The following is a 16,086-nucleotide window of genomic DNA, read 5'->3' on the forward strand; positions in this document are numbered from 1 at the left end:
ACACCCCTAGGCAACTACCAGTAGCCCCAGTACAGCCATTCATATATATTTACCTCCAAAAACTCCTGTAGTATTTGCTTCACACCAAACAGAATAATTTAGCAGTACAGGTATTAGCAGTATTTCTAATGCTTGTAATTGGTACTAGTATTACTAATCCAAGTATCTTTGTTCAAGTGCAGCGTAAAATCCCCAAACAACTGAGCAGCCTGAAAATCAAGAGAGCTTCAAACCTTCCAGAGGTGATGCCAGCTGCTCCGAGAAGCCCACTTCCACAGTCAATGCACTTGAAAGCTGAGAAGCTCCCACTGCATCCTGGCCCTGGGTACAATTTGGTGCTGTTCTGATCACTATAAAATCTCACAAACTCTGACCTCTGTCATAATATTTATTTTATTTTATTCCATCTATTTGATTTCTTCTGTGGCCAAACTAAAAGTTGCCACTCAGCTTGAGTTGTGAAATATTTGAAGAAATGATTTGTTTTGTAGTTGCTCATTGCTTTGAACAGTATTTTTTTAAAAACAGCCTGTCACCAGAGTTTCTACAGAACAATCTGTACAACAATTCCAACACTATGAACGCTTAGGTGACCATGATAAAAAAGATGTATTACGTATTTTTGTGTAGGACCCCACATGACTCACTTCCCCAGGTATTTAAGCAGAATCAATTACTGAAATACCTTCTCATTAAATGGGCCTGTACTTGTATTTGAAATTGCCTATGTATTATAAAACCAGCTTGTGAAGTGCCTTAAGAACGACTTATTTTGTTGCTTGTTGCAGTTTTTGCTATAGATACATTTAAAAAGAAATAATGAAAACTCATCGGAATTGCACAGTATTCCAGAACTTTTGAATAATTACATACAGCCAGAATCTGTAAAATCTGACTATTTTAAGATTGATCCCACTTGGGGCTTATGTTTTTCTGCATGACAATGGCTGTTTAATTAGAGCATGTTTAATCAATGGAAGTGAAAGCACAAACCATGCTGACCTGAAAGCAGTATTCTTTTCTCTGACAAAATGTTCTGATTAGTATTTGAAGAAATACAGCTCTCTGTGAAAGCAATCTTGTTATCAAGAATATTATATTTGCAGCTTTAAGGATTGATATAATTGCAATAAAAACCAATACTGATCTAGTGTCTAACAGATCAGAAAAATCCAAATGAATAAGGAATTAAAGCAATATGCTTTCCTCTCAAATGCGTTCTGCAACCAGTATTACACCATAAAATATTTGAAAGATTTTATAGAGCTTTTTCTTACATACTTTTGTATGCAAAATCCATTAAGACATCCCCCTAAATGCACAGATCTCCATTTTGACCTCTACTTACACATCCCAAGCTTGTGACTTCCTTGACAACCTCCCTACTCATGCACAGTGTTGTGGCAGTGTTCTTCTGCTATTAGGCTAGCTGAGGTCCTCTTTTGCTTTTAGAAAGGCAGAATGTCTCTGGTTTTGAAGAAAAGCAGGTAAGATTATAATCTGCTATTTTTCCAGGTAATGCAGGATGTAATTGAAAACATGCATTTAGAAATCAACACCTAACCATAACACCTTGGTTACTGTTGTTTCATGCTATCCAGATTATACAAAGCCACAACGAATATGAATTTCTGTTAAGAAAGCATGCTGACAGATGGCAACAATCTAAACTGAGAATAGCACCAAAAATACATTGCTCAGAAGTGACAAAGAACCTGGTGAGAAGTATTATGATTTCTTCTGTTACTTGAAGGTCATAGTACATCCTAACTCAACGAACTCAGTAAACTGCTTGCAGACTGTGCGGCATTTTAACTTGTGCTGTGCTGTCCAAATCTTGTCTGTTTTGGCACCTGAAGATTTCTTCTCTGAACCACAGAAAGCAGGATGCTTATTGGAAGATGTCTGAAAACCAGATACTTAGTATCACCATTAGGAGCCAGACAATTATGCCACCCTTCTAGTAACCCTGGAGACTACTAATCCCTGCTTCTCAAAGTTCTGTGGCCTCTAGAACTGCAGTTCTCATAGGTGACTTGCTCACTTTAAATACCTTCCAAGTTTATGTCTGAGTGTCAAAAGTCATACAGAGAATAAACAACTTTATTTTATAACAGAATTACAGAAAGCAAAATATCACTTAATACAACTTCAAGCTGCTATAAGTCTAATTTGGCATTTTAACTATACACAGAGTCAACAGCAGAAAAAAAAACCCCAAACAAACAACGCCCCGCAAGAACAAAATAAAAATAAAATTCAAAATAATTAACAGGTTTTCTCAATGGCAGTCTCAAGTGATGGTACTGTTGTTACTTTACGAATGGAGTCCATCGTACGCTTTTACTCAGTATCCCAAAAACCTGCATTAACCATTAGATGAAGCATCTGAAACATTTACCTTCTCAATAACAGAGATGTCAGTTCTAACATGGCGACAGTGAGGTTTAATAGAAAGCGCACATTCTACACACGTATTCAAATAATGGAAGTGTTGAAGTTCGGACACAGTAAGAAAAAAAAGCACTAAGGTTTTAAGCTGCCTAGATCATCTCTTGTTGGAAGATGAGAAAGATAGTTTGTTCTTCCTTCTTTCCTTATCTGGAATGCTGCAGACAGCAAAATGTCTGCAAAAAGTTGAGCATTGGCACCAAAGTGCAAAGAGAACACAGTGCTCAGTCAAAAGAAATGTGTCTGCAACTCCTTCTGCCCTACAGACTGCCACACCATCTCTGCTCCACAGAGAGAAGAACCTCAGAACAGGAAGAGTTACAGAGATACCAGTATAAAATTTATTCAAAGAAATATATTTTTTCAAATTTTAGGAAATGTTGTATTTTTATAAAAATCTTTGTTATGTGATACCATATATTTACCTGAATAATCTGAAAAAAAAATCTGTAAATTACTCCAGTAAGAGATATCACTTGAAATACTTGGAAAAAAAACTATATCTAAATTAGTAAAGATTCCCCTTCCTGCACAATTACCACCTGCTCCAGTGAACAGTGCTTTCCAGACTTTGTTTTTGTTCACTTTCATATAATTAAGAATCAGCTTCAAAAATAAAAGTATTTGTGCAAAAGAAGATCATACCCTCTAAAACTTCATTTTAAAAAAAATCTAAGATTGTTAAGAAGTGGTTATAAAAATAAACAAGAAAGACTGTAAGGGAATGTAGACCAAAGATGTTAAAATGGAGGTTGGTATTGGCATTTAAGTCTTGAACATCTGGTCATCATTGCTAGGCCTGGTGAATTCGGTAGAGTAGTGATGACTTGGAATGATTACAGTTTCTCATGGTCACAATCATGGTCAGTATCATGTTTAATTCTGGAAGAAAAAGGAGGGAGAAGATTACATAAACATTCATAACAAATACTATGTGAATGTCACAACATCAGAGTCAAAAAGTAATTTTTGCCATGTAGGTTATTTTGAGGTAAGGTTGTTTCATTAAAAAAAAAAAAAAGTTGCATTAACTAAAGCCCCCTTCAATTATGAGCTAAACAGTAATTAAGTTTCCATCAATGCTTTTCTTCTCTCTCGTATTTTTTCCCTCCTCAAAATTCTCATGGTATTTTAATAGTCACCTCTTGCACAGTTTACTGAAAATTTTAATCCACAACCTAGTGCATAAATAAAAAAAAATGAAGATGTCTGTTCAGTTAATAATTCCTCAGAATCAGGGTGTAATATCTCTCACTTTTATTAGAGAAAACAAGTTACACAAACAATTCTGTTGTAGTCATCGGGGCAAAGCTTTCACCACCTTAGAAACAACTGATGAGGATTCATGGCATGACTCCATTGCCTAAACATGACTGCCCAGAGCTGTCTCAGCAGTCCCACCTGCCCCTCAGTTGCTGCTACAGGAGGGCACAGGGCTGCAGACAGTCAAGGCACTTCAGGTGGCCTGTGTTTAGACAACTAAATTATTTCCTTAATGTTTAACTGAAAAACATCATCAAACAAGTCACCAGGTCTCAAACAGAAGACCAGCATGGTAAAATGTCTTCATGTTCGTCCTCTTACACTCTCATGATCATTTCAGAGCAAGAGCTGTAAAGCAACTGGCAGACTCGGACACTGTCCAATACACTGCAAACACCTTTCAACAATATATGTATTTCTCAAAAGAGCAAAAAAAGCCACCCTCAGCAGTCAGAAGGAATTCTTTCAATGTTCTTTTCTGAATAAAATTTTTACAAAGTTAAATATTTGATGAAGGAACAGAATCGATTTTGCAGCTGGTCACTAATGTAGAATATGGTGCATGGCTCACAAGACTGCCTCGTTCTTCCCACAACACAGCCTAAGAAACATGTCGCAGTTACTTAGACGGGACAGATTATGCTGAACACCAATTTAAAACATACTTTTCTGGATTAAAGTAGCACAAAGTAACTGGTACCTTCTGAACAAATATAACAGAAGAAGCAATCCCTGCTCCCAAGACCTTTAAATTCACTCTGATTAATAATAAATTAAAATGGTGATGGTAGCATTATCTTTTCTGCTGTCTCAGGGTATCTTTCTCCCTTAGATCCTGCTACGTAAATGCTGAAAATACAAGAAGGATAGTTTGTGCGCATGTTTAACATTGCTGTGTACCAAGGGACCAGTGAAATTACCTAAATCACAGGCATTCTCCTTGCTACAAACTAATAGCTCTCTCAAAAGTGATGTGGATTTTTCTAAGCACTTCTGGAACATGTATGTGATCTGAGGACTCATCCACACATCCCTATCTCACAGTTCAGCACAGTCCCATGTCCTCTCCTGTGCTTTCAAAAGCAAAGCTGGAGCATACATGCTGTAGCCATTTTCAGTGTCACTAAGCAACAAAGCTACAAAACAAATTCAATTAAACACTGAAATAAAGGTAGAGTGAGAAAACATATGGAGATTTGTGCAGAGTTCCTAATTTTTGGTGACTTTTCCCCAATCCTCCCTCACAAGCAACCCTTCCTTAGTTATTTTCACAGCTGGCAACATTATATAATGTTATAATAATTAAAAAGTATTATGTAGTATGTTACAACACTAATAGCCAGGTGACTGTTGACCTAACAGTTTCAAACTCAATCCATGTTTTTTTTTTTCCTGGCTTGTACAGCTATGAGCACAAATTATTCATTCCTTTTTCAAACACACAATAACCTGACCAAAACTGAAGAAATTATCAGATGGCAGCTCAAACTTAACTCCGCTGTTAAACCTCCAGCTTCTCAGCAAGGTCAGAGGAAAACTAGCCAAAAGGTAATTAATAAACTCACATAATCAAAACAAACATTGTAGTTCTAGGCCAGGAAAAGCAACTGGAACTACTTTGATGGAGAAGGTGGATAAATTTTCTATCTGCAGGCAGAGGGCAGGCATCATCCTCTTACTCTCATGGACTTCTCCATGGCATTCAACTCTGTTGCTCTATGTAGTGCTGCAGGTTGCCAGAGTCGGGATAAACTCCCAGAAGAGCTGATGTGTGCAGTGATGGGAACTGAAAGATCAGAACAACTCTCTGATCACATACATGATCAGTTAGAGGCTACATCAGCTGTTGGCAATGTATATTCGCTCTCCCTCTCCTCAGCTGCATAGGCCTCTCCACTCCTATCCAGATGTTAAAGAAAAGCAAGACACTTGTGGCTAGATGAAACAAACCAAGGCTTTAGCCAGTATCCTTCAGCTGAAAATATGCATCTGTGATCAGTGACCAGTTCAGGAAGACTCTCATTCCTTGATAAAGGTCATCTTTCATAAAGCAGCATCCAGTAGGGGCACTCATATCCTCTCAAACTGACACAGAATCACAGAATATTAGGAGTTGGAAGGGACCTTGAAAGATCATCTAGCAAGCATATTTTCTCCTCTGGATGACAGAAGTGATACCCAACAGGGAAATCTTCAGCTCTTAGGAAACTCGGGCACAGGAATAAAACCAACCATCTCAACATAAGGAATTATTTGGATTATGTGAAATACATCTTCTCTTCATAGTAGCTTACATCAAATATGTAATTCAGTCAGTGGCTCATTCTTCATATATTCCTGGCACACTATGAATAGTGCCTATGAGATCTAGAAGTCTCCTGAAGCTGCAGGATGACGTTTACAACAGGTGGTTTCCTTTGGTGAAAAACTTCATTTGATACTAAGGGAATGAATGGCTGTGCAGGACTTAAAACTCTTTTCCATGGCCCACAACCACCACTGTATACACCACTGAGGAAATAGGAATCAGAGTAACTCTCATTTAAAAAAAAATACAAAATGTATTTTCTTCTACTTCGACTGCCCCTACATTAACATTGATCAAAATGCTTAGTTGTATACAAACAGAGCTTTTGCCAATAATACCTCTGCTCTTCCAGCTAAACAGACTTATCAGTAGAAACTAAGATGTCTCCCAACAAAGGCTTAAAATATTGCTTTTTAAATTTTAAATCTCTCTCATTGTCATTTAACAATTCCAAACGATACCTTTTCCTTGAAGTTGAATCTACAATTAACAAAACCATCAAGTCCAAAAAATCTGAAGCTTTATACACCCAAGCAGTTACTGAGCTTTAAGACATTAGTCTGTAACACGTGCAACAGTAGGTTTATTCTGTGTCCTTTCTGATCTTTCTGTTGAATACATCAAACAGAGCAGGGTTGGTTTTTTTTTTATTTCTAGGAATAAAACAAACAAACGAAATTGAGGGCCTACCAAACTGACATTCCTTCAAATACCTTTCAACTAATAAGAGGCTTTAAAAATTGAGTTTGCAATGCAGTTACCTCTATGCCTGGCCAAATGATAAAAGGTTAAATATTGCAGTGCGCTTAAGATTAAGAATGAGCCGACTAAATTAAAATGTCCAAGTGTGCCCTTTCACTACTGGGAACTGCAGTCTTCCCACTAAACAAGCAAGATGTAAGGCAAGGACTGTCATTGTACAGGTAAACAAATGTGACATCCTTCATGTTTTGCAGAAAAAGTCAAAACTTAATTCAGTACAAACTACAACAACGGGACCAAATGTTGTAGGAAACGCCATGAGAGTACTGTGACAAAACTGGGAGACGTATACAAGAAAATTTGCAATTAAAATTTATGTCAGATTTGACTTAAGGTAAAAATTCTTACATTAACAGTCTATTGTTAGCACCTGTTTCAACTGACCATTTTGTGATAGCATGTGTCAGAAACCCCTCCCTGTATTTTTCAAGCCTTTTATTACAGAACACAACAGAAAACTGATGCTCTGTTTTCCTATGTTAATAATATACATAAGCTTACTTGAAGGATTTGCTTGAGGGCATTTTTGATTTTACTCTTCATCTTCCTCAGCAAGTTCTGTTTCTTTGTGCACCACCACTCTTGTGACAGACATGTCAGGGTGCTGCTCTTTGGCTTCTTTGATTGCCTGTGCCAGGGCCTGCAAATGTATTCAAAATATGTAACTCAACAACAGCAAAAGGGCATCAATTTGGGGCCAGAGAACAGGACAGCAGCATCAGAAGTTTTGGTTATAATTATTCAGAACTCTAAATTCCTGAACTTGAGAGGGCTTGGGGGAAAAAAAACCCCAAACACCAACCAAATAATAAAACACCCACCACAACCCCAGCAACTCACTACACTAAAAAGTTACCAAAATTTCTGGGAAGTAACAAATAACCATAAAGTTATCCTGTGAGTTCTCTAGCTCATTGCAGTAGGAAAAAAGTATGCTTACACCCCAGAAGTTTTTGAGTTCTGCAACATGGACTAGATGATCATTGTAGGTTCCTTCCAACAGAATTACTCTATTTTACCCTACACAGGATTTACATTCAATCACACAAGAGCATCCTGTGACGCAGAAGAGTCGACAGAGCACCTAGGACTTTCTATTCCTTTCTCTGATCTAAATTTTACTTCAGTGAGCTGTAGAACTGTTGGAGCTCAAAACAAGAAAAAACACAAAAACCAGAAGGATTCTGAGGCAACAGTAAGCTCACCGTTCACCTTCGCATCATTCACAACTAAAAACCCCTAAATATAGTAGAAGGGGCAAAAAAAATATAATGCAGCAAAAAGGTTTATCTTAATTTAGAAAAGTGACAATTTCCTCAGCTATTGGTGGTAAGCGGGAGAACAAATATCTAACACTCCCCAGAGACTGGAAACATCAACATTAGCCACCTTAACTATTATATGATAATGAATTTGATGTCTTAAGGAAATACATACAGAGTAACACACAGTGTGCACTAGTACAATGGTGATGTTTCCTGATGTATTAATCCTAACAATTTTGTATTAGTTTGTCTTTTACAGTACACCAAGTGTAATCACTGTAATACAAATAAGGATTTAAAAGCAAGTGGCTGTTGAGATTTAAGAATCAGTGTTTATAATCAAGCCATAAACAGTGGAAAAACTTTAAGTCTCTCATTGTTAAATTACAAGTAATTCAAGTATCTGTATTCTGAAACTCCAAATTAAAATATTATTTTCCTCTTAAAAACTTTTAGTGATGTAGGGAGCTAAAAGACAAAGAATAAGCATTCAGCATGTAGTTTGTGAATTTAAAGAGCTCTGTATCTTAAAATAAAGAAGGGCTTGAATTGTCTGGTGTACTAAAGGTTACGTGTGACCTTTCCAGACGTCCAAAGTACACTGAAAATGTGTCAAGGCAAACAAGAGCCATACCTGACTCTGAACAGCCCTGTAATTTAATTACAAGTTTCAAGAAGAGATTCAACTTGTCAAGAGCCACTTTCTAGAGGCAAATCAAAATATGAAATTGAATTTCCTGAGAGCTCTCAGTGTATTACAATGAAGAAGTTAAATTAAATCCTGCTAAATTGATTTGTGTAGCTTTCATAAAGTCAGAATCGGATTCACTGCAACTTTATGTAGAAGGTAGGCTTTTCCATTTGTATTATCCAGTGACTGTAGATTGACTTTGTTACTATAGTTTTAGACAAAAAAACCCAATAAAAATTGTGTAATCATCACTACAAAGAATAGCACTTTCTCAATTATTTTCCTATGTACTGCCTAAATTCAGGCTTCTTCACTGGGCAGGTAGAAGTGAACAAATTACTTTCGTTATACAGAATTCTATGAATATAAGTCAAAAAGTACTTTTTAAAATGTGAACAGTTTATGCTTTGATGTATTTGAAAGCTTTCAGTCACAATGAGTGCTGCATTCAGATGCTGCTGACACAACACAGTAGTGACTCCCATCTATCCAGATCAATGAATCAAAATAAGACTATTTTACTAATGCTTTTCCTCCCAAGTGGTAAAAGCAGCACTAAAATTGGGTCTCTTCCAAAAAAAAAAAGAAAAAAGCAATCCCTTTAAAAATAGTAAGACATCCATTCACGTAATCTATGATGCGAAGTTACAAATCCAGTTTATCTTTCAGTTATATTCTAAAGGCTCCTTATTCACAAAACACAATCACTTAACACCTTTGCTACACTTAACAGTCTCTGAGTCTTTCTATGTCCCCTTCTCAACTCCTCTCCTTTTCTCTTATTTCAGATTTCTGAAATACCGTCTAGATCTCACTGGACTACAGAAAGCGCATTCAAAGTGTTGACAGCTTACATACCATATCATGGTCAATATCTGCATCTCCCGTAATGACAATGCGCTTCTCAATTCTTGTTTCTGATACTCCACCTTTTACCATCTACAGATGACACAAAAAAAAAAGAAGAAAACATCCTTATAATTATTCCAAATCGCCACAAAGCACTCCTTTCTTTTGGAAACAAATCACGTTCTAGCAATTGCCAAGCTTGATAAAAAACAAGCAATGGAGAATTCCTTCTGTTACTGAAGCCCAAGTTTGAACAGATCTAGATATGCAAACAAACTGGAATTCCAGCTCCTTCTACCATACAAATCTGGCAACAAGGAAGTTCTAGGAATAATTTCTTTGATTTCAACCCATCTATCATGGGTCACTTCCAGCCTCCGAAGAATCCTATGCCATTAAATACAAAGGTGATTCAGTTTTCAGCTCTGCCTTTCATGGACCTTAGTGAGATATTTTCAGCATATTGGGTTGGCCAAGAAGTAATTGTGGGGTTTCTTTTAATAGATGGACATACCTGTCTTGAAATGTAACTAACTTCATTTTAAACTGCAAATTCATTATGTAACTTGACAGCTGACAGTTCAAGCTTGCTTTAGAAAAAGAAAGTGCACAATTTCATTAACAATTATTTATTTGGTATTGATATCAAAAGGAACATTTTCATCATATTTTGCTGTATTACTTCAGAAAAGGAAAAAGCGCCGTGCAAGCTCATAAAAAGTTGTGTGATGCGTATGGTGAGGATGACTTAAAACTACAGCAGTGTCAGAATTGATTTGCTAGATTTTAGTCCAGAGATTCTGATGTTAAAGGTGCACCACACTCAGGAAGGCCAATCAAAGTTGTTAACAACAAAATAAAGGCATTGATCAAACACAATTGACATTTAACAACACAAGACTCTCGCTGAGAATCTTAACATATTGAAATCGAGCATAGTAAACCTTTTAAAACAACTTGGATACCTTAGGAAGCTCGGTATTTTGGTACCACATAAGCTCAAAGAAGTAAATCTCACTAAGCACATTGACATCTGCTATTTTCTCTTGAAACACAGGGAAAACGATCCATTTTTGAAACGTATGATAACAGGTGATAAAAAATGGATAGTCTACAACAACAACGAATGAAAAAGATTGTGGAGCAAGTGTGATGAACCAGCTCAAAGCACTTCAAAAGCTGATATTCACCAAGGGAAGGTTATGCTGTCAGTCTGGTGAGAGTTCAAAGGTATTGTATATTTTGCATTGCTTCCTAAGAACCAAACCATTAATTCAGATGTGTACTGTTGTCAAATGGCTAAATTAAATGGCTTTTATATATATGTATGCATATATCAGTGTGTCTGAGAGAAAAGAATAAGCTACTACTTAAGATACACTGACCACAGTAGAAAAAGAGAGCTGTCAGGCATTGGAACAGGCTGCCCAGGGAAGTGCTGGAGGCACCATCCCTGGTGGTATTTAAACGACATGTAGATGTGGCACTTTGGGACATGGTTTAGAAGTGGACTTGGCAGTCCTAGGTTAACAGTTGGACCTGATAGTCTTAAAGCTCTTTTCCAACCTAAATGATTCTATGATTCTAAGATGAAAGACGATTCTGTTAAGAACATTATTAGAATATTAAAATTATTCTGGCAGGTCACTTTATCAATAGTGAACGGTTTGGGATGTAAAACAGAAAGTTAGTTTAGAAAATTCAAACAGTCTTTTGAATCAATGATAAGCAGTCTGTGAGAAAAGATAAGGACCTGCTGCATTACAATAACTTTAGTAGAAGACAAGACTGAAACCTTTGCCTTTAGTGGTTCCTTCGAAAAAGTAGCATTATTTGACATCTGAATAAGAGTTCAGATACAAGAGTTCAAAACTCTGTTGTTGGGGCACGCCCAAAATAAGGTGAATATTTACATAAATTAATAATAACAGTAATCATCATCATTACACTTTGGTAGTCCTAACATAATCTGGCATGAAACATTACATGAGACTGAAACAGATGTCCTGTTGATACTGAGTTTTCCTTTCCAAGCATGGAACGCAGAGCACACAATTCAGCACCAAAGTATGCTTAAAAGTAATCTAGTGGTATGACTTGTTTTCAAATACGCTTTAAACCTAGTGGCACAAGGACCATCAACATTAAGGATGAACTGAGTCAATGTTTTCTCAGTCTTATAACTGATGCCATTAGCAGGGCTCCTGCAGACCTGACAAATCAAGATTCTGTAAGATATCGGTGAATGACAACAGGACTGAAACGATAAACAATCAGGTACATACTCATTTGTCAAACATAGAAATAAGACCTGTATAAAGTACTCAAAAAACTCATCATATTTTTCTTCTTTTCCCTGTCCTGTTCGCAGATAGTCCTGCTTATTTATGCATTAGGGGTTCTCTGTTCAAAGTCTGTGTACTCTCACAATGCCTGGAATTAATGCAATCCATTTCATTTCAGTTTTCCTCAATAAATTAGCAGATATATGACATTATTTTATTTTACCTTTGTGATGTGTGTAGTCGTGGTAGTAGAAACCGACTCTGCCGTAATTGTTTGCGCACTCAGCAGCACACCAGCATTACCACCAGCACTGCCATCAAACTGTACAGAGGGGGAAAAAAAAGAATTGTATTTTTGCGTTTTGGCATTTAAAAGCTTTATTGTCATAGGAGAAAAGGCTGTTTTTCTTACTAAACATATGTTTTAATTCAGTTATAATGGAAATCTACATAGAAGCCATCCAAGTTTACTGAGTCATGTAAGACTTGTTATGGTTCATTCTTGTGGAAAATTTATGATCAAAGTTACATGTGCTTTTCAGGAGCAATGAGATTTTTTTAATCAAGTTTCCAAAACTAAAAGTGAGTTATACGTTTGCAGACAGAAACTAAGTCCTTATATAAACAAACAAAAAATTAGAACTTCAGAAGTAATACTGTTTTGTATTTCACCTACCTAATTCATAGCCAAAGTATAGTCTTAGCTGCTAGAAAATAAACCAACAGATTTTTGAAAAGCATTTTTGGACATTCTGTTTTGATCTGCAAGTAACTGGAATAAAAGCCAGTCTGCAAACAATATACTAACCCAGCCACCATACCTGTGGAGATTCGTATGTGATAGTTTTAGTTTCTGTTTGAACAATTGGAACTTCTTTAGTGGAGATTTCAGTTCTCTGTGTGGCATCCGAAATTGTTACCATCTCTGTTTTCACTACTGGAGGCTGCGGTGCAAAAAAAATCCAATAAATTCAAAAGACAGAAGGTTTGTGAAGTGGACCAAGCAAACACAACCAAAAACTCAAGAAAAGCATAACAGTAAAGTAAAGTAAGCAATTGACTGCCTCCTCAATCAAAAAGCATGCAATAAATAAGCAAAGTGAAATGAAAACTAACATACCAGCCCTCTCATATCTGCACAAGATGGTAGGAATATTTAATCCCCTAGTAACCTTGCCAAAGTTCTGTATCAGCATTATGTATCACAGAAGGCAACTGCTAAAACCCTGATGCAACACAAGTATTGGAAGTGTGAAAAAGAGCATCACTAGGAAAAAAATACTAAAAAAAAAAAATCAGTTTCCATGAAGATGCTGATAGCGAGGCTCAGATGGATAAGCTTCATATTAGAATTAATCTGGGAAAATACCTATCATTGCTCAGTCGAACTGCAAGTAAGGATTAGAAATTCCAAGAAAACGATATAAAAGTCTAACTTTTTGATACGCACTAGTTCTGCAACAGAAAAACAACTCTGATAAATGGATTTTAAGCAGTCTACATTCAATCTAGTAATTCTGGAAATCAATGGGTGCTCTTGACAGCAATCCTAAAAAGCCATTTTAACCATTTAGAGTTAGCTAGTGGTATTGTCTGCAATATCACAACAAAAGCTATTAACCAGGGGTCTGTAAGCCAGTGAACTTGGGACTTATCTTACTGGAGCAGGTTTTCAATATATTTAAGAACTTGGAAAAAATAAAAAAAAATCTAGTAAAGCCTTTTGATGTTCTTCTGGATGCATCAGTTGCCATCTCTCATTGATTTTGGATGTACAAAGGGAGAAATCCCAGGAAAAAAAAAAAATCCTTTCTTTCCCTCACACACACTTGCACACACAGCAGCCCTGCTCCCTTCCTCCAAATTAGCTGTGTTTTTAGGAAGTGTGGGTGCCTGCAGCTTCTACAGGTGCTAAAACAAATTCTTTCACATAATTAATCAGAACACCTGTGTATACAAATGACAACAAAAAAAAGAAGGTAAGTTGTCTAGAATTAGACATAAAGAAGAAAATTGCCACCATTACAAGGAAAAGCAGGTACATAACTAGGAAAAAACCCACACAATTGCTGAAAAACTCAGCAGATCATGTCAGCTTTAAAGAGATGCATCCCTGAGCTTAAGTTTTTCCCTTTCTGCTTCTTTTTAAAGTTTGCCCAGTAATGAACCCTTCAACCTTGTTTGGCTTAAAACAACTGATTGTGACTGGAACCCATGCAAGCTTCCCTAAGTATCTACTGGACTAGAAGGACTTCAAAGTAAGATCCTGATATATGCCTCATCCCTCTACAACGCAGTGCTCTCACCTATGCAATTTCTAGCCAAACTTATTTTGGTCTATAAATTCATAATATTTTTAAAAGAAAAAAAAAAAAGGCAAGAAAAGCAGTGAGTAATCAGGGGGAAAAAAAGGAGCAAAAATATTTGATGGGTGTTTTCTAATTTCAATTACCAATAGTTTTCCAATCACTATTACATGTCATGGACGTGTCAAAAACAACTGACAAATAGACAAGACAAGACTTAAAACATTGGAAACATGTAAATAATAAATATACGTTATGTATGTGCATATAAAAGAAGGGGGAGATAAAAAGGAGATGTCAGTCTTCGGAAGGTTTGCCTTACTGGTGATTCTCACTCAGTTCTAGCAAAAAGTCAGAAACCATAACTGAAGGAGACAGAATTTCACTGCTCATCAATGGTTTCCCCTTCCAAATGATCTGAATCTTGGTGGAGGCCTGCAGAGCTGGAGGAATAGGAGAAGAAGAAAGGCAGGTATATTTTCACCCCAAGAAATACCTCTGCTTAATCTAGTTGTCAGACTGTTCTACCATTTACCTCAGAACAACAAATTATTTGTGGTGCAACATCAATGTCAACATGAGACACATCTCCATTGAGTCTGAGCTGTTCTTCCTCTTTTTCTTCACCTAAATCTTGCTTAATTTCCTCTGACAAATTCTTCTCTTCTGTAGCTATGGTAATTGCATTCTCCCGGACCAAGTCTTCAGCTGTAACTTGTGTGTGCTCAACAGGTACATTTAGTTTACTGCCTTCTGGTGCAGCTTCCACATGCTGTATTTTTTCTTCATGTTCTTTCCTTTTCAGGTCGTCCTCTTCTTCCTGATCTTCCCTGATGACTTCTGCAATTGCCCTATGATGTGGCTGGTATTTTCCTGCCTCTTCGTCCTCACTCTCACTACTACTGCTGCTGCTGCTGCTACTATCTGATGGCAATGATGAAGAGTCCTTTTTCGACAGATGCTCCACCTTATATGTTTCCCCAGCATCAGTGGCAACTTGCATTTTCCCTTTGCTGGTTTCGTCTACGACTAGTGCTTCTTCTATCCCAACCTCTGCCTGCTTCTTCTCCTCCACTATGTCCAGAGTCTCATGTGAACTCTGCACAAAAAACATGGATGAGGAAAAACAAAAGTAGAGTATATGAATAAATCAAAATGATGGAAACAAAAATTAGCTGATGGCTGGTTCATGTCATGTAGAAGACAAAAGATGGTTGTGATGGTTAACTGAAAAAGGAAGGAAAGAAAGAATGAAGATGGATTGGAAGAGTTAGAGCCAAATTTAATTATGGAAAAAGCAGCAGAACCTTATCAGCATCGCTGACTCCAGTACAAGGCCCTTCTGCTCTGGAAGCATGTCTCTGTGAAACAAAAAGCAATCAGAGGACAAAAATCAACACAACCCTTTTCAACAGCATAACATCCTCCAAGCAAGCTTCAAGAATTTATATACACGATACTAGACAGATATTGTGTATTCACTGCACGACTCCTAGAACTATGCTCCTTTCCTTTCACTTCATTGAAATATTCAATTTACAAGTAGGTAAGAATTATGGACATTATTAAGAATTTAATTATGAAAGACTGAAAATAGAAGCATAAATGTGCTGATGCTACCGAAGCAGTTATTTCTCTCAGTAAAATCAGGAAAGAAGAATAAATCATATTAAGGGAAAGTAAAAAAAACCCAAACTATTTAGCATTCTATTATCAGTTTATCATCACAGAAAATAAGAAAGGCTATTGTAAGATTTCTTTAGTTGTTCATCTTTGGTCTGTTACTTTATGAAACTTAATAGGTAACAAGAGGGAGAGCGTTTAGGTTGGTGTGCTGTCAGAACAGCAATACACGATTACCAAGTTGATCCCATTAGGACTGAGTTCGGAGCCAAAATGGTGAGAT

The 16,086-nt window shown here is 36.8% G+C and overlaps 1 protein-coding gene across 1 annotated transcript; it reads right to left on the reverse strand.

The window, feature by feature from the left end:
- Positions 1–2,085: 2,085 nt before the first annotated feature.
- LOC104541534 (band 4.1-like protein 2) lies at positions 2,086–15,279 on the reverse strand (the record flags this gene model as incomplete). The annotated part of the gene is made up of 6 exons (XM_010185619.1): positions 2,086–3,333; positions 7,286–7,424; positions 9,599–9,679; positions 12,098–12,196; positions 12,696–12,818; positions 14,716–15,279. Coding segments are annotated over 5 exons (975 nt in total), but the record flags the coding sequence as incomplete, so codon positions are not given.
- Positions 15,280–16,086: the final 807 nt, after the last annotated feature.

The sequence above is a fragment of the Mesitornis unicolor genome, unplaced genomic scaffold (assembly GCF_000695765.1).
Source record: "Mesitornis unicolor isolate BGI_N332 unplaced genomic scaffold, ASM69576v1 scaffold15190, whole genome shotgun sequence".
Lineage (NCBI taxonomy): Eukaryota > Metazoa > Chordata > Aves > Mesitornithiformes > Mesitornithidae > Mesitornis > Mesitornis unicolor.